This window comes from Pimephales promelas, chromosome 5, assembly GCF_988280905.1.
Source record: "Pimephales promelas chromosome 5, fPimPro1.hap1.1, whole genome shotgun sequence".
Classification (NCBI taxonomy): domain Eukaryota; kingdom Metazoa; phylum Chordata; class Actinopteri; order Cypriniformes; family Leuciscidae; genus Pimephales; species Pimephales promelas.
In genome coordinates this window covers 25,374,323-25,395,780 of record NC_142773.1, presented here as the reverse complement: position 1 = coordinate 25,395,780, position 21,458 = coordinate 25,374,323, and the positions used below count along the sequence as shown (strand labels likewise).

The window sequence follows — 21,458 nt, the reverse complement described above, 5'->3', positions numbered from 1 at the left end:
AGAATTATTAAAGTCAACATAAAATAAAACTGATCAACAAATTTTTGTGTAATATTGCAGTGTTTATCATAAATGATTTGGTAATCTGTGCACATTGTTCTATTTTAAAAATTCATGTGCCCTGCCCTCATAAGCTTCACCAATCAAAATAACTTCCCCTCCCACAGCGACACCTCTCTTCTACATTTATTGGACAACCTACTCACGAGATTGCAGCAATTTCAAACTGTTACAATGATCCAACAATCCAATGAGTTTTCAATGGACAAAATTAAGTGCCTCCAAACATTTTGTCTTGTTCGAGAAGCTGTTTCACTCTCATATATCCATCAAAAAAGGAAGAAAATACTATTTCAACTTCTGTTTAATTTAGAAAAAACATGTTTTTCAACCCACTTCCTATGTTTACTGTATATCTACAGTACATGTATTCAACACGAGGCTGATGAGTTGAATCAGATGTTTCAGTAAATGAGACATCTTAAACATTTTGGTCCCTATGCAGGCCTGCAATTGAGAAAGACTGCTTTAAAACATTACACAACATAAATATTACCGGGGCTTGTGCAAATTGATTGGCATTTGAACCTTACAGTGATACAATTTTTGTCTGATTTTCACATAGCATGTCTTTGATTTGACACACATTTATTTTTTATAGTGATTAATAAAACACATTTGGATGTTTTCTTTTTACAAGTTTTACAAGAACAAGTTACAGTCGTCTTAAGAGGAACCGTATCCATTGTTACAGTAGAGAGCAAAATAATTGCCTGGAAAAGACAATAGGCTTATGATAATAGGCCTACTAGTAAATAACAATCCACAAATAAATCAACTTAATTAAGGCTATAAGTAAATTACTGCATATCTGAAAATGTAATGTCAAACTGAAGGCTATAAACCTTCAGCTCAGACTTGAGAAGTAATTTGGCCTTGCTGCAGTCTGTATCAAGACAAACTATAGCCTACTTTTTTGTTCTCTTCTATTAGCTAATATTGTAATGTTTATCTAGTATTTGATTTGCTATGATACATGGTTGCATGGTTACCTTTGATATGTTCATTGTTCAAACTATTGGGCTATAGAGAGAAATTACTGTAAGTGTGCAAGGGGGCGGGGCCTGTGACGTAGGTCAGCGCGCTCTTGTGTGTACGTCTGGACCGTATTCTACCAATGACGATGTGATGGACAATATGGCGACGGGAGTAGACTTAGCTTGTGAAGAACCTGTCGTTGTCTAAAAGACTGGCGATCCGACAGGATGAACCTCTGCGCCCAATACTTACGGTGAGTAAAATCCGGAGATTCTCGGACTCGAATTGCCGACCGAGACCGTGTTTCTGTCATTGATACCGAATGTGGTTTATCGGAATGTTGTTCTCCTAGCATTGGCTGTCAGTGCTAGACGCTAGGCTAGTTAGCATGCTAGCTTGTAAACGAGACACGAAACTCAATACAAGCAGAAGTCGATGACGCATTGTCCTGACTATTACCAAAAACATTGATAGATGGGTGGTTAGGCAAATCGCGACGTTTACTTGATCTAACGAGAATTCGTGTGTACATAGCACCTAGCATGCCCACCTACAACAGTTGCTATGTTAGCCCGCGTTAGCCACAAACATACCACTGGATGAAGTCAGAAAACAATCCGGTTACACATGCTCTCTACATTAGTCACGCAAGGGTTCGGGTGAATAATTATCTTTAAAAATGAGCCGGAAAAAACAAACCAAAATAAGGTTTCATTATGTTGCGTATCTGCTTTAACGTTATAGGTTTCCATTTTCCTTTCATTTCAGCATGAATAACAAATTACAGTGATGAGCCATTGGTGAAAGTGAACTGATGTGATCAGTACGCTTTTATAAAGCTGTTATGTTGTTTTATGTAAGGTATGTAGATGACAAGTGTGTTTTGACCTTGTTTTATTCGTGTCACTCTATAGTTTTACCTAACGTGCTTTGATTTGTACAGATAACATGCATTCAGATAAAAAATAACACGTATTTCTTAATAGATGACTTTAAACATTATCTGAGAATGTCTAGTTTGCAAGGCAGTGTTTTTTTTTTTTTTTTAGTATCCGACGTGATTCAGTAACCTTGAGTTGGTTCAAAACGGTGTGAAACGAATCGACCGAGGGAATATGTAAATAAATGTGGCGGCTGATAATGACAAATCCAGGCCATTTGATCGTGAAAGGTTGTAAGCTGTGTCAATACCGTCCTGCCGAGTAGATATGTTTGTTGTGAGTTTTGTGAAAAAATGTTGGTGATGTGATGACAGTTGGACAGCACGTTTCTGTTTTAAAGTGACTGAGCACAGTAGATGACTTCATTACTCTGGTTTTGTACTTGCTGACAAGAACGAAAGCTGAAAAAAGCTTTATTGTTGTACTTTAATGTAATCTAGGGCTTGCATAACAACATTTAACCTGATCTAGGTGTGTGGTTTCATTCTGCCTGTTTTAACGGGAAGCTCATTTAGTGTGTGGAATCCCACATGTTTTGAAGGGACTTTTCGACAACATTCAGGTACTTTTTTTATTATTTGAAGTTGTGGTAAAATTATTATGGGGTTAGAAATGGTCCTTTATTCCTAGTAAATGTGAAATTAATGTAAAGAAATTCACATAAATAAAACTTATTCACAAATAAGTAGAATGAGATACACAAATAAATGCATTAATATTAGGAAAAACAGCACTGATATTGTTGTGTGATATTGCTATCATAAATATAAAAAACAAGAGCTCATTGGCCTACAGGAGCATTTTCGCTCCCATATATATCAAATTACCATCCCTGACTGGAGGGCAGTATGTATATTATGACGCATAATTAATTTACAAATGTTAAAATCTGAATGGTTGATAAGAAGAACCGAGTGCAAATGTTGATATGATGATTAATTTCCCACAAAGAGGGTTCTAGAAACGAACCATTGCACCTCTTCCAGAAGTGGTCAAGGGACGAACTGCGAGAATACTTTTCTTATATAAATCTATTATGATGTTTTAAAATGAAAAGTGAGATTTGAGCAGCTTATTTAAAAAATCCAGTCAGACCCTGCATCCTAATAAACTGCAGCGTGAACAACGATGTGCAAGCGCCGGGAAACACTCAATACTTTTAAGATGAGAATTATTCTACACAGGGCACAGCAGATAGGCAACAGCACTCAACAACTCTTGTGATGTTTTTGCAGACGTGCGTGTTTAAGTTTTAAATAGTGTACCTGTCCGCACATAGGCCTACAACATCACGGTACTACTGTATTTATTTATTGACTGTATAGTGACAATATGTGTTCATGGGAATACTCACCAACACGGGCATTTTTTGGCATAATGTTTTGTGTATCGTGTTTGTTTAAGCACAGTAAGCCTTGAAAAAGAACTCAATTTGGTATTTGTGAGCTGTTTGAGATGCAGCTACATGTGTCAACTCTCTTTCAGAGAGAAGTGAACGAGAAAGCGACGCTGGTATTGATACTGTGAGAAATGAGTATTGGAACTATTTTAGATATTTTTGACAACATTGGAAGTTGTCTTAGTATTTTTTTTTTTTAGATTATTCAGAGATTAGAGGTAGGATCTTTGTGTGAGGAAGGAATCTTGATGGTGGGATCTTTATGTGAGGAAGGAATCAAAGATTTCATTAACAATTTTTTTTAAGTGTTGAAAGAAAAGTTTAATATCAGCATCCAGGCCAAGATATTTACCATTTGTTATGAATGTGACCGCCTCGAGGTCGACAGTCAAGTTGTGGTAGTGTGCTAGAAAATTTCAAGTCAGTTGATTGAATTGTCTCTTGTCGAACGACAGTTCTGTATTGTTTTTATGCCTGCCTTGCTAATGTTTTGTTTTCTATCATGTATTTTGTACAATTGTTATTGTACTGTTCATTTATTGTGTTCAAATATTATTGGATGTTACCAATGCAACATTATCAAGCTTGCTTTTTTTTAACCGTCTGTGGGTGCTTTTGGGCCCTGTGGAAGTGTTGTTGACATGCCCTGACATTTGTGCTTTTTTTTTTAGTTGCTTTCAAACATTTTGACTTTTTTCTTGCCAGCGTTTTTATTTTATTTTATTTACTTCCGTATTTTTTTTTTTTGAGTTGCCATTTGCCAGCCACTGCCAGGGTTTTTTGTAAGTTTCACAATTTCGTGGCCCCCAGAATATTTTGTTGTGTGTGTCATATAATAATAATAATAATAATATTTCATCACATTTATATAGCGCCTTTCTGGACACTCAAAGCGCTTATATATATATATATATATATATATATATATATATATATATATACAGTGCCCTCCACAATTATTGGCACCCCTGTTTAAGATGTGGTCGAGGACTTTTAAAAATTCTCCCTTTTTTTTAAACAACATAGAACCCAAATGCAAAAAAAGAGAAAAATCCAACCTTTTATTTAAGTACATTACTTTGGTGGTAAAAAAAAAAAATTAAATTTAAAAAAATAAAAACTTCAAATCATGTGTCCCACAATTATTGGCACCCCTGATGTTAATACTTTGTACAACCCCCTTTTGCCAACAAGACAGCACTTAATCTCCTCCTATAACATTTCACAAGATTGGAGAACACAGAGAGAGGGATCTTTGACCATTCTTCTTTGCAAAATCTTTCTAGATCATCCAGAATCCTGGGCCCTCTCTTGTGCACTCTCCTCTTTAGCTCACCCCACAGGTTTTCGATTGGATTGAGGTCTGAGGACTGAGATGGCCATGGGAGGACCTTGAGTTTGTGACTGAACCATTTTTGTGTAGATTTTGCCACACGTTTTGGATCATTATCCTGCTGAAAGACCCAATGACGACCCATCTTCAGCTTTCTGGCAGAGGCCATCAGGTTTTTATTTAAAATGTCCTGGTAGTTCAAAGTGTTCATAATGCCATGCACCCTAACAAGGTTCCCAGGGCCTTTGGAAGAGAAACAGGCCCACAGCATCACAGATCCTCCACCATACTTCACGGTGGGCATGAGGTACTTTTCGGCATACACATCTTTTGTTTTACACCAGATCCACTTAGAGTGTTTGTTGCCAAAAAGCTCAATCTTAGTCTCATCCGACCAAAGCACACGATCCCAGATGAAGTCCCAGTGCCGCTTGGCAAACTCCAGACGTTTACGTTTGTCAGTGTTAGTGAGAAAAGGCTTTTTCCTAGCATGCCTCCCAAACATCTTGTTGGCATGTAGAGAGCGTCTGATGGTTGTTTTGGAGATTTTGTGACCCCAAGATGCCACTATTTGATGCAATTCTGTGACAGTGAGCTTAGGACTTTTTTTTTACTTTTCTTAGCATCCTCCTCACAGTGCGTTGTGGCAAGATAAACTTGGGACCTCTTTCAGCCTCGTTTGTCACTGTTCCAGTTGTTTTAAACTTCTTAATGATTCCTCTAACTTTAGATACGGGCAAGATAAGGTGAGTGGCTATTTTCTTGTAGCCATTGCCTAACTTATAAAGGTCAACACACATCTGCCTTACTTGAATGGTGTGTTCTCTTGTCTTTGCCATGTTGACAAATGGGTAAGAGAATTAGGCCTCTGTGTCATGTCATATTTATACCCCAGGGAAATAGGAAGTCATGAATTACTAATTAAAAGTTCCTAGATATCCTGACCAACATTAGCAACTACAGAAAATATATTTTTTTAAAAATCAATTACAATTTTTAGCGGAATTGTTAGGGGTGCCAATAATTGTGGGACACATGATTTGAAGTTTTTATTTTTCTAAATTTTTACATTTTTTTTTTTACCACCAAAGTAATGTACTTAAATAAAAGGTTGGATTTTTCTCTTTTTTTGCATTTGGGTTCTATGTTGTTTAAAAAAAAGGGAGAATTTTTAAAAGTCCTCGACCACATCTTAAACAGGGGTGCCAATAATTGTGGAGGGCACTGTATATATATCTGAAGATGCACTATATAAAAAGTCATATCTGAAGATGCACTATATAAAAAGTATAAGAACAGACCTCTCTGCTTTTAATATCTGTTTTATTCTAGCTTCATGCATTCTTTTTTTATCAACACTTGAATGTGGGTAAGTTTCATAAGAAACAAACATTTTGAGCAAAAAGCTGAGAAAATCGTGTTTTTGTCGAGTACAGTAACACTGTCTACACCACCCGCTGTGTGCGGAGTGTGTATAACATCCTGCAAGATCATTCGCAACACCTGTTCAACCTGCTGCTGCCCTCATGGAGGCGATAGCTGGCCTTCAGAATGAGAACTACTAGATTGGCCCTGTCCCACAGCTTTTATCCCAGTGCAGTGAGACTGTTGAATGAGCAGTCCATCAATTTACACCCAGCCTGCCACTTCTCCCTTTACACATCTTTGTTGGGAACTGGTGTATGCATTGCTGAAGCAATTTTCCTTTAGCATTGTTTATATGGACAATAAATTATTTGGTAACACTTTTTACAATAAGGTTAGAAGAACGTTACAGTATTTATTAATCTTTGTTAATGTTAGTTAATAAAAATTCCACTGTTCATTGTTTGTTCACAGTGCATTACCTAATGTTAACAAGATTTTAATAAATTATTAGTAAATGTTGAAATTAACTTTAACAAAGATTAATAAGTGCTTTATAACTGGAGTTCATTATAAGTTCATGCTTGCTAACTAATCTAGTTAACTAATAAACCTTATTGTAAAGTATTACCAATAATTTTAATGTCCCTGTCGACTGGTACTATGTTGGTAAGCCAAAGGGTGTAAGATATATAACGGATTGCATTTTATTGCACTTTTATTTTAGGATTTTCTGATGTTATTTTGTTGTTATTTAAAACAATGACTATAAAGAACAAATTCAATAAGTCGATATATTGAATGATTATCCCAACAGGCCTATCAATATTCAGCCAAAAAAAGAAACAAGGGCCTACCCTGAACCAGAGGCACTGGATATTGCCAAAGAGCTGAACATACCCACCAGCCAGGCCCCTCATTACTTACTTCAGCTATGACCTGGCTGACACACTTCCCTCTTAATTTCTTTGAAACGGCCGCGGTGATATGGCGTAGTGTTGTGTATCCACTGGTGCAGTGGGAGCGTTTTCAATTTATTCCCATGGAAGTTCATGAAGCTTCATGCTCACGTGCGAGCAAGACCAGGCTAGCAAAAACAAAAACAAATCAACCACTTAAATATCTAACAATAAGTTATTATTATTATTGCCAATTTCTTATTTGACACATTTCTGTCAATTAGACCAATGGCATTGCTGTAATGTTGGTGTGTGTCATCACTTGAACTGTGTTTATTGGTCCATCTCATTGATTGATCTCATTGGTTTACGAATGCCCAGAGCTGTTTATTGGGTGCTACGAATTTCTATCAAATGTGCCTGTATGTACCTCATAGCCAATCGTTTCAATTATACCTGATGACAAATGTAGAGCGAAAGAAATTAGACGAGGAAGACGACGGGTCGCAGATTTATTTGGGTTCTAAACTAGTTAGACTTGCGTTCTAACTAGACTAAACTTAGCACAATATCAAAGGCTCCATCAAAAGGTAACTTCGCGTCTGCTGCCATGTTTGATCCATAGGTATAAGCAAACTACTTCGGTGTGTTGCATAGACATATCCCCATTCTGTGATTGATTCCCTCACTGAGGTGAAAAATTGGTCCATGGTATTCAGACTACCTAGCAGCGTGAATAAAATCGTGCTGTGCAAAGGCAGTGTGGGGAAGCCCAGGCTAGGGCAAAATGGCCTCGAGTTTGTACAATGAAGCCCCTAAACTGCAATGCTGTTGTGCTTGTTCCAGAGATATACACCAGACCTTGTCCAATGATTCTCTCTTAAATCATCACCTCATTAACATTTTAATTTCTTGTTTTGAGCAGGCAGGCAGAGGCCCTGAAGGCTGACATGACAGGTATGTGCTATCATCTCTAGTTTAGTCTATTTATGTAGGACTTGTCAATGTCATTTTATTTATTAGCATGCGATTTTAAGTTGATCTAACTTGTGATCTTTAAAATAATAACAGTACAATGGCAACGGTCATAAGCTGCACATATTATTGGAACTATTGATGTGATGTATGAGCTTACTTGGAGTCTATTGCTGTTTCATATTTGTCATCTTATTCCTGTCACTTTGGTAACCATGGCATTGGATGTGGTTACTAAGACGTGCAGATCTTTCGCCAAATGAGCTGAAAGGCACTGTTAGGAGACAGTCAGTCACGTTCTACAGTGCGGCTGCAGCATTAGCTTTTTAACATGTTCCACTCCACATGTAATGCAGATTCTAAGCTTGGTGCGGCGGAGGTCTGGACATCACGGCAGGCTCTTCAGGACTTGTACCAGAAAATGCTGGTTACGGACCTAGAGTACGCCCTGGACAAGAAAGTAGAACAAGATCTGTAAGAATATCAATTATAATACTCTGCATAATGATTTGCTTTATTTACATGCATTATGCCTTGTCTGAGTTTGTGTATTATGTCGTAAATATCTGACTGTCATTTTGTCCATCAAATACTTTTGTTTCAGCTGGAACCATGCTTTCAAGAATCAAATAACAACACTACAGAGTCAAGCTAAGAACAGGGCCAACCCCAATCGAAGTGAAGTACAGGCCAATCTCTCCCTGTTCCTTGAGGCAGCTAGTGGATTCTACACACAAGTAAGCAATGTATTGAAATGACATTGTTGTAAACAAATTGTTTTATTTTATTGAAATGCTGTTGATTTTGCCATGAATGCAGCCGTTGCTGCTTATATGGTGTCAAATAATAACTAAATAAACACACAAGGAAGCTGTGCTATTGTACAGTGCTAAATGCTCATTGTTAAGCAGATTGTGGTTGAAACGACCATAGACGAGCTCTGTGTCACATGACCAGTTATGTCAGTCTGTTATTCTTTGTTGACTGTGTTTCCCAAAATCTGTAGTGACCTTTATTCAAATCTCTTTCTGGATTCTCAGTTGTTGCAAGAGCTGTGCACGGTGTTTAATGTGGACTTGCCATGCCGTGTGAAATCCTCGCAGCTTGGCATCATCAGCAATAAGCAGAGCAGCACCAGCGCCATAGTGAAGCCCCAGCCCAGCTCCTGTTCCTACATCTGCCAGCACTGTCTCGTCCATCTCGGAGATATTGGTGAGGTTTTGTAGCAAATTTGGGGAGAGCATTAGCAACATTACTGCTCTCCTGTTTTTAGAAATATGAAATATTTGGATGTTATTTACTGGGGGGTTTCATTGGTTGTGGTTTATTTTACCTAACCTACAGCACGTTATCGGAACCAAACCAGCCAGGCTGAGTCGTACTACAGACATGCAGCTCAACTTGTTCCCTCAAATGGTTTGTATCTGTTGCTGCATGTTTTCACATACTCAAGCGCACCACTGGCATTGAAATTAAAACAAGTGAATTAAAAACGAAAATTTTCTCCCTCTGCTCTAAGGTCAACCTTACAATCAGCTGGCCATACTGGCCTCCTCCAAAGGAGACCACCTTACAACAATCTTCTACTACTGCAGGAGCATTGCTGTCAAATTCCCATTTCCTGCTGCCTCCACCAACCTACAGAAAGCTCTTTCCAAGGCCCTTGAGAGGTCAGAATGTCTTTGCAGACACTTATATTAATAGGATCATAATATTTTGCTCACATTATCATATGCAAGTAAGAAACTAGTGCTTAATTCTCCTGCGTCTCTTTAACCCACAGCCGTGATGAGGTCAAAACAAAATGGAGCGTTTCTGATTTCATTAAGTCCTTCATCAAGTTCCACGGCCATGTTTATCTCTGCAAAAGCCTAGATAAGCTGAACACCCTGAGAGAGAAACTAGAGGAGCAGTTCCAGGTGCAGTCAAAACCCCCAGCTATATCATTTTCTTGGTCTGAATTTGTTTACTCAAAAATTCTCTTGACTGATTCGCTCCACAGAGGCTGATTCTTCAGAAAGCTTTCAGCTCCCAGCAGCTGGTCCACATCACAGTTATAAACCTGTTTGAACTGCACCACCTCAGAGACTTCAGCAATGAGGCAGATGAGCACAGCTACAGCTCGGATGAGCAGATCAGCTGGATCCAACTCCTTGGACTCTTCAGTATGTCCTTTTATATCACAATGCGTCCAACCCCTTTCTTGTGGTCTTTCTAAACCATGGGTTAAACACACTTGTAATTTTAAAAGATGTACACGTTCAAAAGTTGGGGGTGGATTACGATTTTTTTTTGTACGTTTCTGAAAGAAGTTTGCATTTATTTAATCAAAAATGCTGTCTTAACAGTTATAATGTGACTTATTATCATTTAAAATAACCATTCTCTAATTTAATATATTTTAAAATGTGATTTATTCATGTGGTGTGCAAAGCTGAATTTTCAGCATCATTACTCCAGTCTTCTTCAGTGTCGCATGATTCTTCAGAAATCATTCTAATATGCTGAAAATGAAACATTTCTTATTATTGTCAATGTTGTTGTCCTTTCCCTAGTGTCTTTCCTGGGTGTGATGCTCAGCCGAGCTTTACTCAATAAGAACCGAGAGGAGATCATGGGGGAATGCCCTCTTCCTGCCATCAAAGTGTCTCTGGACTGGCTGAGGCTTCGACCCAGTGTGTTTAATGAAAGTACCATGGACAAGCGGCAGTAGTAAGAAAGACTTTCTATTTTCTTTTCACCTGAATGATATTTGAAGATGTTGGTTTTATTTCAGTTTCAAAACAAAAGCTTGATTTTAGTAGTTCTGTAGATTTAGCATTTTAATGTGTTTGTATTTAGAAGGGAACTTGTAGTGGTTTTTTAAACGGCTGATCCTGTCTTTTTAATCCGCAATCTGCTTAATCCCAGCAACAATACCCACAATCCATTGTACTGTCTGTTTGAATTTTTTTTTTCATGATGACACTTAAAATGGTTCTGCCCGAGCCAAGATTTTGTGCTATTGAATACTATTAAAATGACACATCTTTGGCATTTCACAGCATCTGGCCATGGCTGGTGTCCATTCTGAACAGCTTTCAGCCTAAGGAGGAGGATGTGTCAAATGTGTCAGGTATGAGTGCTGCATCGCTCTTAAATTTGCTTGTGAATTTTCGTTTGAGCAGTTCTTTCAGTTAATGGTCTTGATTGTTTGTTTCACAGTTATTCCACTGCCTGAAGAGTTCGAGCTGCAAGGCTTTCTGGCCCTTCGTCCTGCTTTGCGGTAAACCTTCATTATAAATTGATTACTCTTCTTGTTTTGACTCTTTATTTTACACACATGACTTTTAGCGTTGTTTGTTCTCTTAAGGTTCTTATTCAATGATTCCAGGATGCTAGACTTCTCTAAAGGGCATCAGAGTGTTGTGGAGAGCCTGTTAGTTCATGCCCGACACCAAAGACTCATCAGCCAGGGCAAGTGGGTGGCTGACAACCAACCACGGTAAACCGTTGTTTCACTTTCATTCATTTCTTACTCATGATTTTTTCGGTCTTTCTTGGACTTTCCTGAAGTTTGGCAGCTTCAAAACTGTCTCGGTTCTTCTAGCTGAAAAATGTGCATTAAAAAATGTTGATTATATCTTCTTTTACCTTATTCTTTCTCTTTTTGTCATTTACTTTGTGACTAATTCAGATTAATTTTTCTAAATTTATGACCCGTTCAGATTTTCGCCGGCATATGTGCAAATAAAGTCATTTTTTGGCTTTTGGTATCAACAGGTTAATCCAGTGTCGCATAAGTGATGGCCTTCTGCTCTTCATTACTGATATCCCTGAGATGGTGGTAGAAGAGCCACAGGAAAAAGACACACCAGTCCTCCAGGAGTCATCTAATGGTGAGCAGAGCTCCAATGACAGCACCCAGGGCCTGAAGTCGGTCCTCTCGGCTGGAAAGAACCAGAACAGTGGGCTGGATGGCAGTGAGAGACCTGTGGTCACCTTCAAAGAGAATATTAAACCTCGCGAACAGAGTAGAGAACAGAACAGGAACCAGCACCAAAGGGATGCAGGGAAGGACAGAGCTGGATTCAATAAAGGAAATGGAATACAAGGAAAGAACGAGCTGAAGAAAGAGGGCAAAAGAAAGAGTGAGGTGAAGAAAAACAGTCATGATAAAACAATGGATGCTGGGAAACAGGTAAGGGAGAATCAATTGTGCCTAATTTTGCTGTAATTCTTAGTCTAAACTTAAACTAATTTTTGTTTTTTTGCTACAAGGTGAAGACTCAGACTGAAATAAGGAAGACTCCAGTATCTGAGGTGAGGAAGACTCCAGTCACACAGACTCAAACCACATGCTCTTCACAGTTTATCCCCATCCACCACCCCGGAGCTTTCCCGCCTCTGCCCAGCAGACCAGGTACGCTAAGACACTTTCATAAATGCCACACCTGAACATTATTATACATGGGCTGTTCAGTCATTGCTCATTTCCTCATGTTTTTCCTCCTTCAGGCTTCCCTCCACCAGCATATGTGATCCCTCCACCCGTGGCTTTCTCCATGAGCCCGGGCTTCACCTTCCCCACAGGTGTATCCGTACCTGCACCCTTCCTCCAGACCGCCTCCCACCCTCAATCTGCCAATTCTGTACAGACAGGGAAACCCTCACACATTCCCTACAGCCAGCAGAGGCCCTCGGGCCCTGGAGCCCTAAACCAGGGCCCTCCCCAGCCTCAGCAGACACAGCCGCTCCCTCCACAACCATCCCAACAAGCCTTGCAGCAATCTGTGCAGCTCCAAGTACAGCAACAGCAACCGCAGCAGTCGCCCACCAAGCAGAGCTCTCAGCTTGGCAAAAGTCCACCACATCATCACAGCATGCAGCAGGTAAACTGACGCTGTTATTTAAAGCATGTGGTATTACATGAATGCTGATTTAATTTGCTCTAGTGATGCTGAGGTTCAATATCTGCTCTCCCGTTTTCTTAAAAGGCCGATTACCATGGAGACTACATAGAAACATTTATGTTGCTGACCTTGTTGGGTAATTTCTCTACTTTCTCCATTTTATTTTGTCCTTGCAGGCTTACATGCAGGTGGCTGAACAGCCTGGTCAAATGTGGAGCCAGCACCAAACTCAGCCCACCATGCAGAAAATGCCCATGCAGATGCCCGTCAAGCAGCCTTTCTTCATGCCCACCCAGGACCCAATGAAGCTCTTTGATCACCCTATGAGCATGCAGCCCCCTCAGCCCAGCATGGACAAGAAGATGAAGTTTCCAGAGGTCAAAGTGCAGGATTTCTACTGGGAGCCACCTTATCACATGGGAGGAGAGGGCAGGAGCGGAATGGGGGACAGGATGGGCAAACGTCAGCCTGGAGTCTTCTGCCCCGACCAGGAGAACATGCCCAGAGGGCCTCCATATGAAGTTAGCACTCTTTTTCATCTGTTTATACAGCTGTTGTATATTAAAAAAAATTAGCATCAGGCTTAATATACTATTATGATAGCATACTATTGTTTTTTAGTTATAGTCTAGGTTTAGTTTGTAGTTTTAGTTTGCATTCTATGTATAGAAAACAATAACAATAAAATTACCATATATTTTTATAAATATTGCAATTTAACTATATTTTGTTTAAATATAAAATAAATATCTGCATAAACTACCAAAACTACTCAAGATCAAAAATACAGTAAAACAGTAATATTGTTAAATATTATTACAATTAAAGCCACAATGAAATTTCAGTAGTGACAAATTCAGTATTTAGTATTGTGTTGTTTAGCTAAATGTAATGGGTTATAGAAAAATAAATGTAGGACAGGGATTTGGATCTGTGTACCTGTTGTTGTTTGGACTTGGAGATGTGGGTGTTGTGCTTAAAAAAAAAAAATTAAATCTAGCTTTCTGTACTTTAAATTGACTAAATAATTGGAGAAATCCTGCATAAGTAACCAGAGAAAACTCTGTTGTTTTTATCAGTAGGTCAAGTTATAATTTTATTAAATAATATCATGCATTTCTTTAAAATATCTTTGATCTTATATATTTTGAAATGTTATTTATGTTATGGCAAAGCTGAATTTTCAGCATCATTACTCCAGTTTTCAGTGTCACATGATCTTTCTAATATGACATTCTAATATTCTAGTATCAATGTTGAAAACATTTGAGCTGCTTAATATTTTTTCTGGAAATCTAGGTTATTTTATTCTGGATTATAGATGTTATTACACTCGCTTTATATCAATTTAATGCATGCTTTTAATGCATGCTTTTGAATGCTAATGTATTTCTTTTAAATATTACAATATTTTACTAATAAAAACATTCCTAAACTATATACATGTACAAGTATGTATGTATAGTTTTCTTCATTTAAGACGGCTAACAGTTGAGGCATTTTAATCAAATATGGATTGAAAAATTTCATTTTCCTTTTTAAAAACTGGACATCACTCATTAATTTAAAACATGAAACATTAGGTCAAGCATGCAATGACGTAGTTCATTAATGCTTTTAACATGTATTGTTTCATCATGTGTTTATTCATAGCATTCTGCTTGGTGCAGTGTTCCCTAAGCAGTAAGCAAGTATTCTAACGTGAACACATCCTCAGTGCTCATCATTCTCAGTCAATTCCTTCCACTTGCCTTTGGTTTATATAGGTGCAGCCACTGAAAGAGATCTGTTCTGACTCTGTGATTATCATGGGTTTTCCAGCATAAGCTGGGGATCATTTACATACAATACACATGGGTTTTATAGAAACTTGACCTCAGCTGTTGTGGAGAAGCGCATGCTTTCAACTTTTTCGTATCTTCTTTCACGTTTCCATCTGTCTAACTCTGCGGTGAAGTATTCTGTGATTCATTTGTGTGTTGTTTTAAACACTATTTTACATTTGAGTCAGTCAAAGAGCTTAATCACCAGCCGTGAGCAGAAGTCAGTTTGAGAAGGGCACTGATCTTTCAGATAGCTCTGACAGGCTGCTTCCTATTTTCTTACATCCTCTTTCTCTCATCCCCTTTTCTCCCTCTCTCTCTCTCTCTCTCTTTCTTTTTTTCTCTCTCTCTCCTACCTTCCTTCCCCTTTGTGCCTCGTTTCTCACTAGGACAACAAGAGCTCCCCTCTTCTGCCCCCAGACCTGTTAAAGACTCTGGCGGACTTTGAGGAAGAGGAGGAGCTACTCTTTACTAAACCTCATGATTTCTACCAGGCCTTGGCTGGCCCTCTTAATTCTGCTCCTGGAAGGAACATGTTTGTATGTAGTTCTCCTATCTTGTCGTCTGGTGGGAGTGGTTTGAGTTTTGATATGAGCTTCTATGGATAAAACAATCTGGTCCTTGTTTTCAATGCCAGTTGAAAGTTTGGACATGCCTATTGTTTTCCAATATATTAGAGCAATAAGTCATAGTAACTAAGAAATAACACAGAGATGGCATACATGGAACATCATGAGATGTATCCCGGGATACCTTTTAAACAGTATTGAAAGAGGTTCTTATTAAAATGAATATCTAGGTCTAAGTTGTGTTTGTCTATAAAAAAATTAATTTAAGCGTTTAGATTTTAAAAAGGTTTTAGCTTAAGAAAAAAACAATTCAATCGAATGTATCATCTATCAAATGAGTAGTGTGCTATTACGTAGTGTACTGTATCTTTCATTTGTTATAATGTGTGGCTATATCTGGAAATATAGTTTTTGCTATATTTAAAAATGATCTGTAGGAATGCATATTCTGCAGAGGGCTCATCTTTTGTGCTTTTCTCCCTCTGTAGTTGCCAAATCCGTCACGACTAGACAGTGGAGCCGATGTGATTGGGCAGTCTTCTCTTCTCCCCCGATTTTCCATTCAGGTAAAGCTGCAATACTTTTTCTCTCCCAAACAAACAATTTGTCCTCCTTTGCATTGTGGATCAAACGTCACCAGGTGGCAGTGTTTTCCTTCAAAACACTACCAAATTTTGCATTTGGCTGGATGTTGCTTTTTTTTTTTTTTTTACTTGCCAATCATGCACTGACTGGTAATGTTACTAAAAATATTATTTTTTTTCTGTTTTACAGGACAGCTCCTACCAGAACAATAGTATTTTTAGCGAGGCATACGGTAAAAATATGGCCCCTGCGTCTAAACCGGATGCACCCATGATGCACCAGGAGCCCTCGCTCTACTCCCTATTTGAAGGAACCCCATGGTCCCCCTCCCTTCCTGCTAGCTCAGGTACCGTATAGTGATTTTGATTTACTGTAGTATGTGAGCATTAACTAGATGGCTTTGAGACATCATATAATGAGAGTTCGTTTAATTCATAGCCTTTATTTTAGGTTTGTACATGTCAACTAACAGCATAATTTTTTATTAATATTTTGTGTCCGTCTTTTGTTATAGATCACTCAACACCAGCCAGTCAGTCCCCTCACTCTTCCAACCCAAGCAGCCTGCCTTCATCCCCACCCACCCACAGCCACGGCTCCCTACCCTTCTCTAACTTCGGCCCCATTGGGACACCTGACAGCAGAGACCGTCGCGTAACCGACCGCTGGAAGGCCGACAAGACTGGTAATTCCCATGCTGAGAACATACTCTCTTGGTTCTATGTATCTCTTCTAGTTGTCGACCACTATATTGCCAAAAGTATTGGGACACCCCTCCAAATCATTGAATTCAGGTGTTCAAATCACTTTCATGGCCACATTTGTATAAAATTAAGCGCCTAGGCAGTTAATCTGTCAATCAACCAATCTGTTTATTGAATGGGCAAAACCTACTTTTTAAATACACTGTTGGAATAAATTAATGTACAGTGCAGTGCGTACAAGACTCTTTCTGTGCATGATCTTAACCGTGTTAACTGAGGTGTGGACAGGAGAGTCAATGGACACACTCGAGTGAGCAACTTCAAGCTATGTTGCGCTAAATCCAGCTTTCCTCTGTTATGTCATATTCACTGTGTACTATATCTATATTTGGCCACTGCTAGCCTCTGTTATTTTAAGTAATTAATAAACTGTTAATCGGTTTTGAATATGTACATTTTTATGGTTGGTATGTAAATATGACTATCTTCAGGTGTGAGCGGCTTTGGCTTGGACTACCTGCCTTCTCCCTCGTCTTCCTCTGTGTCGGAGACCAACAGCTGGCACCAGGGGGCGCCAACCAGCAGCTGGGCAGCCCAGGACATGCCAATGGAGGACTCCTCAACTGTCCTCCTTGACAGTTTCAAGGTAGAATGAGTTGTTCCGTGAAACGTGTAAGGGTTAATGCCCGACGAGGTGTCCATTGTCAGGTTTTAATGGACGACGGCGAGGCGTGAACCGGCCGACGTGCAGCGGAGGACGGTTGCCTCCGCTGAAGTCCATTAAAACCTGACAATGGACACCTCGGAGGGCATTAACCCGCTTATACCATGGTCACTTGCCAAATAAAACATTTTTTAAAACATTAGCAGCTGGTTTATATTTTAATTAGGCTAAATCTAGTTTTTGCAAATAATAACTCGCCTGGTTTATTTAGCAACCGGAGATATTTATAGTCCGCTCAGCTTGTAGAACCCTTCAGGTTAGGTAGGCGTAGTAATTTTTTTTTATTACACATAAAACAATTAATCAAACAGGCTTCTTAGGCTTGAAACGCTGTACTCTCCTCCTGCCGGTTGTCTGGACAGCTGCGTAAAACTCCCGCAGGGTCTCATTCATAGCAGCAGCGGTGTAATTTTCTTTGTGACGTTTCTCCGTTTTATTTACATTTTTTTTTTCTTTCTTCAGCAGCATCCCAGTCGTCAAAGTTGTCATATTCTCCATAAATGTTAAAAGAAATAACGAAGTCGCTCATTGTTGAATTAGTAGGCTATGTAATATCTAACTAACGTTAGATGTTTGTTTTGATAGAGCAAAACAAATTGTTAACGGATACTTTGACGGCCTGTTGCTATGGTTACTTACAGCTGTTGTAGGCAGCGCATTTATTTATTCATTTCGAATGGTAAACAGGCAGTTTCACCAGAACTACTTTACTAGGTGTCCTTTATCACTTTTTAACGGACACCCTGCAGTCAATCAGAATCGAGTATTCACCCAGACCATGGTATAAGTTGTTTTCTACACGTTCTAACGTATTTTGTTATTTGTTTTTCTGTGGTCTTAATATCCCTTCACTTTCCATTTGTTCTACCCCTTTTTCTGCAGTCAATCTGGTCGAGCTCCATGATGCAGCCCGGTCCGTCTGCGCTGGAGCAGCTCCTGATGCAGCAGAAACAGAAGCAGCAGCGCGGCCACGGCAACATGAACCCGCCACACTGAGAGCCCACGGAAAGACGCACTTGTGTCAAACATGATTCAACAGAAGAGGTGAAACACCACAAGCTCCAATCGGAAATTTCCGGCATTATCTGCGCGCGGAGGCTGGAGACGGCGAACGATGTGAAGCGACAGGCTCAAAATGAACCGCTCGCCTGACCGACGAGGGACGTGCAGCCCTCTCCTCTCTCTCTCTCACTCACTCTGTCTGTCTCTCTCCCTGTGCCTCTATGGCAACGAGGGCGTGCAAGCACCTGACCTGTCACGCTGCTCAGCACGTAGCCGCTGCAGAACACTGACTATGAGGGGACAAACTCTCTCTGATTGCCACCTCGCTTCCTCTGGGGGTCAAAGGTCATTCTCCTGTCTCATCTGGACTTAAGACTCTGGACTAGACGCCCACATGCCACCTGCTTAAATCGCTCTGTGCGACCGGCACGCCGCACGTGGAGTTAGGTGTGGGCGTGCGTGTCGGAAAGGGATGTTTATTGACAGCAGATGTGGTTTTTACGAGGGGCAAAAAAAAAAAGGAGTGGTTTTGTTTTATTCCAAGTCTGGATTCTTTTTCTCAGAGGGATTCGTGTCGCTATGTCCAGAATAAAAAATAAATAAAAAAAACAGAATGAATGAAGGATGATGCAATCGGCGTGAACGTGCGCATCTAGAGAATGTGCTCGAATATTAGGACTTAGATTGACACAGGCATGGATCATGGTGTTGTCATGTACAGTCTGTTGATTTGTAAGAAGAGTTTGGTGAACGGGACAGGGAACGTCTCTAAAGTTCGAACCATTATGAAGCTCATAGCGACATTTATAGCTCAATCAGTATCAAGCGGAGTTGGGGGTTAGACTATAGATGTAGGATGTAGTATCATTAGCTGCAATAGAGACTGCAATTATTAACAATACTGTATTTTGTGACTTGTTCTGTAGCAGTTTTAGCTCTCTGAAATATTATTCAGTAAATATGTTCAATAGTTTACTGCTAATGGGGGAGTTCATTCGATATATATGTGTGCCTCCCCTTCTCCCTCCTTTCCTCATTTCTTTACTCTAGCTTACCAGCATAACGGCTTCTTTTGTTCCTGTTCTGCCTTTTTATTAATAGTTTTAAGCTTTATCAGCTCTCTTTGTGCCTGGTCTGTGTTTTCTCCCTTCCTTTTGTTGTTCTTTCTCTATTTTTGTTTTGAGGAATCGTTAGAATCGCGATCACGTTGGCACTGTAGGGAAGGTTTGGGAAACTTAGGCGAACAGGTCAAGCTGCGACGCTGTTGGCTTGTCAGAAAGGGACGCAAGCCGGGGAAGCCCATTTTCCCACAGCAACCTCACAGCCACTGAATTGTTCTTCTTTCAGGTACCATCTCCTCAAGAACTGCATTCTGATCGGTTTAAAAACCACAGACCACAAGTCTGGAAGGATGCTTTCCCACGCTCCCGTTATGCTAAGCACTAAAAAAGAGGAAGAGCGTCAGCCCGATTACTGCTTTACTCTGAAATCTCGTAATGTATATCATCAGTTGCCTCAGGTTTGCGTCAAGTGACTGTTTCTCATGCGATTGTGCGCTAGAAAGTGGTCACATCATCATAGATGCCCTGTTTGCAGCCAAGGTCAAAATCAAATATTGTTTTGAAAACTAACGGTTCTCTTTTCAGTAGAGGATATAGCACTGAGTAAGCCTTCAAGACCTTGTAATGGGTGCCACTGTTTGGTAAATGTTCTGGGGCCAGGGGTTAGTGTTGGATAGGCTGAGATATCTATAATGGGTTCACAGTGGTTAATTCTTCCTGGTTAAGCAATGCGTTTTGTTCGGCGAAGGTTATATGAAAGACGTACTCTCTTGTATGATGAGAATAAAGCGTGTTTTTATTTTTGAGTAGAGAACATTTTATTAAAGACAAACTTTAAATGATGTGTCTATTTGCCGTGTGATTGTGCTTCTCTTGTTGCATTTAAAATTGTATTTAAAAAAAGAGGAATTAATAATTACGTGGAATCTTAAAAGTCCAAGTATCATTTGCAAAAAATAAAATAGTTCTACAAGCAAAGTTTCAGCGGGAGCTGAGGCCTCATTTTGTTCATTTTTTTGTTTTCCTCATAGAATTGTTCAGTAAGGAGTTTTCAGAAGCCTGTGATCTGATTGGTTGCTGTGGACGTCTAACATTCTTTTATTTTGGATGGACTTGTAGTGCACAGTCTTGTGTGAATGTGCTTTTTTTGATACCCTGTATCTCACTGCATTGTAAATGTGGATTTTTCCCTGTTGTCCAGTATCCATCTTTTAACTGTGGCTTCTGTAGTGATGTACATTACAATGCTGATCACAGGACAACAGCCTTGCGCCTTTGGGCCGTGACATAACATTCCAATAATAAAGCTAAAAATAAAATGAAAAAATAAACAGCCAGCTTTTTACATTAAATTTACCACTATGAAAGTTTGTCCCAACCCTGAATTGAGTCTGACACTCTTGAAATTCTGCATGAAATCCATCTTTCAGAATGCCTTGTATTTTGGATGAGGGAGATATCCAGTCAAATTCTTTTTTTCTTTTGTTTTTTAGAGGATTTTGTCAGGGAATAGTTGGTTTTTGCGGATATCTCCTTCTATAATGGGCTTGATTTATTGTGTTCTTGTCTCTTTGTGGACACTTGTAAACGCTGGAATCAGCTATGCCTTTAATAAAATAAACCATGTCCTCATAAGCAGACTTTGGACCTTTTCTGTACCTCACACTTGAGTTTGTCTAATTCCGTTAGACACTGATGACCGTTACATCCACATGATTACAGGAAAATACGTTTTAACATTATTGTTTGTGCCTGGTATTATGCTTTTTTCGCCAATACGCTATGGTGTAGCTGTTAAAAATGTTCAGTACCCTTATAAAATATGATTTGGTCATTGCTTCATGTCTCACATCTGCAAAATGGTGTCACGTACAGGTAAGAAAGCTTCTATTTTTACATATTTCTGTGATAAACCTTCACCCATTTGCATTAAGCTTTGTATCTTTAGAAACCCAGTCATATTTTTGAATGGTCATGGTTTATTCCCTTATTTTCCCCTGAGAAGGGAGAAATACGGATTTAAGTGTTTTACTTCCTGCTTATCGTGACGTAAAAATCGTCATTTTGCGTCATAATAAGCAGGAAGTCACATTTTATTAAAATCTGTAGAGACTACAAACATTAGCTCATTATTATTTAATGGTGTGG

The 21,458-nt window shown here is 39.3% G+C and overlaps 1 protein-coding gene across 4 annotated transcripts; it reads left to right on the top strand.

The window, feature by feature from the left end:
* The first annotated feature begins 1,140 nt into the window (after window positions 1–1,140).
* smg7 (SMG7 nonsense mediated mRNA decay factor) lies at window positions 1,141–20,945 on the top strand. Of its 4 annotated transcripts, none has more exons than XM_039654600.2 (23): window positions 1,141–1,291; window positions 7,901–7,932; window positions 8,307–8,424; window positions 8,555–8,687; window positions 8,991–9,162; window positions 9,295–9,366; window positions 9,470–9,620; window positions 9,734–9,869; window positions 9,953–10,115; window positions 10,506–10,662; window positions 10,995–11,065; window positions 11,155–11,215; window positions 11,324–11,434; window positions 11,713–12,130; window positions 12,211–12,352; window positions 12,448–12,821; window positions 13,019–13,363; window positions 15,055–15,204; window positions 15,723–15,800; window positions 16,009–16,165; window positions 16,334–16,504; window positions 17,015–17,169; window positions 18,130–20,945. In XM_039654600.2, exons 1-23 carry the CDS (start codon window positions 1,266–1,268, stop codon window positions 18,241–18,243), a joined length of 3,507 nt encoding a protein of 1,168 aa, XP_039510534.2. In that variant the 5' UTR covers window positions 1,141–1,265; the 3' UTR covers window positions 18,244–20,945. The 4 variants fall into 4 exon arrangements, with proteins under 4 accessions (XP_039510534.2, XP_039510533.2, XP_039510536.2 ...); XM_039654599.2 differs by having other exon boundaries at window positions 11,303–11,434; XM_039654602.2 differs by lacking the exon at window positions 15,055–15,204.
* The last annotated feature ends 513 nt before the right edge of the window (window positions 20,946–21,458 follow it).

Excerpts from the sequence above, each read along its gene's own strand:
- smg7 (XM_039654599.2), top strand. The coding sequence starts at position 1,266 with ATGAACCTCTGCGCCCAATACTTACG. Across the intron at positions 8,425-8,554 it reads AAGAAAGTAGAACAAGATCT|CTGGAACCATGCTTTCAAGA; the intron begins GTAAGAATATCA and ends CTTTTGTTTCAG. Across the intron at positions 12,131-12,210 it reads CAATGGATGCTGGGAAACAG|GTGAAGACTCAGACTGAAAT; the intron begins GTAAGGGAGAAT and ends TTTTGCTACAAG.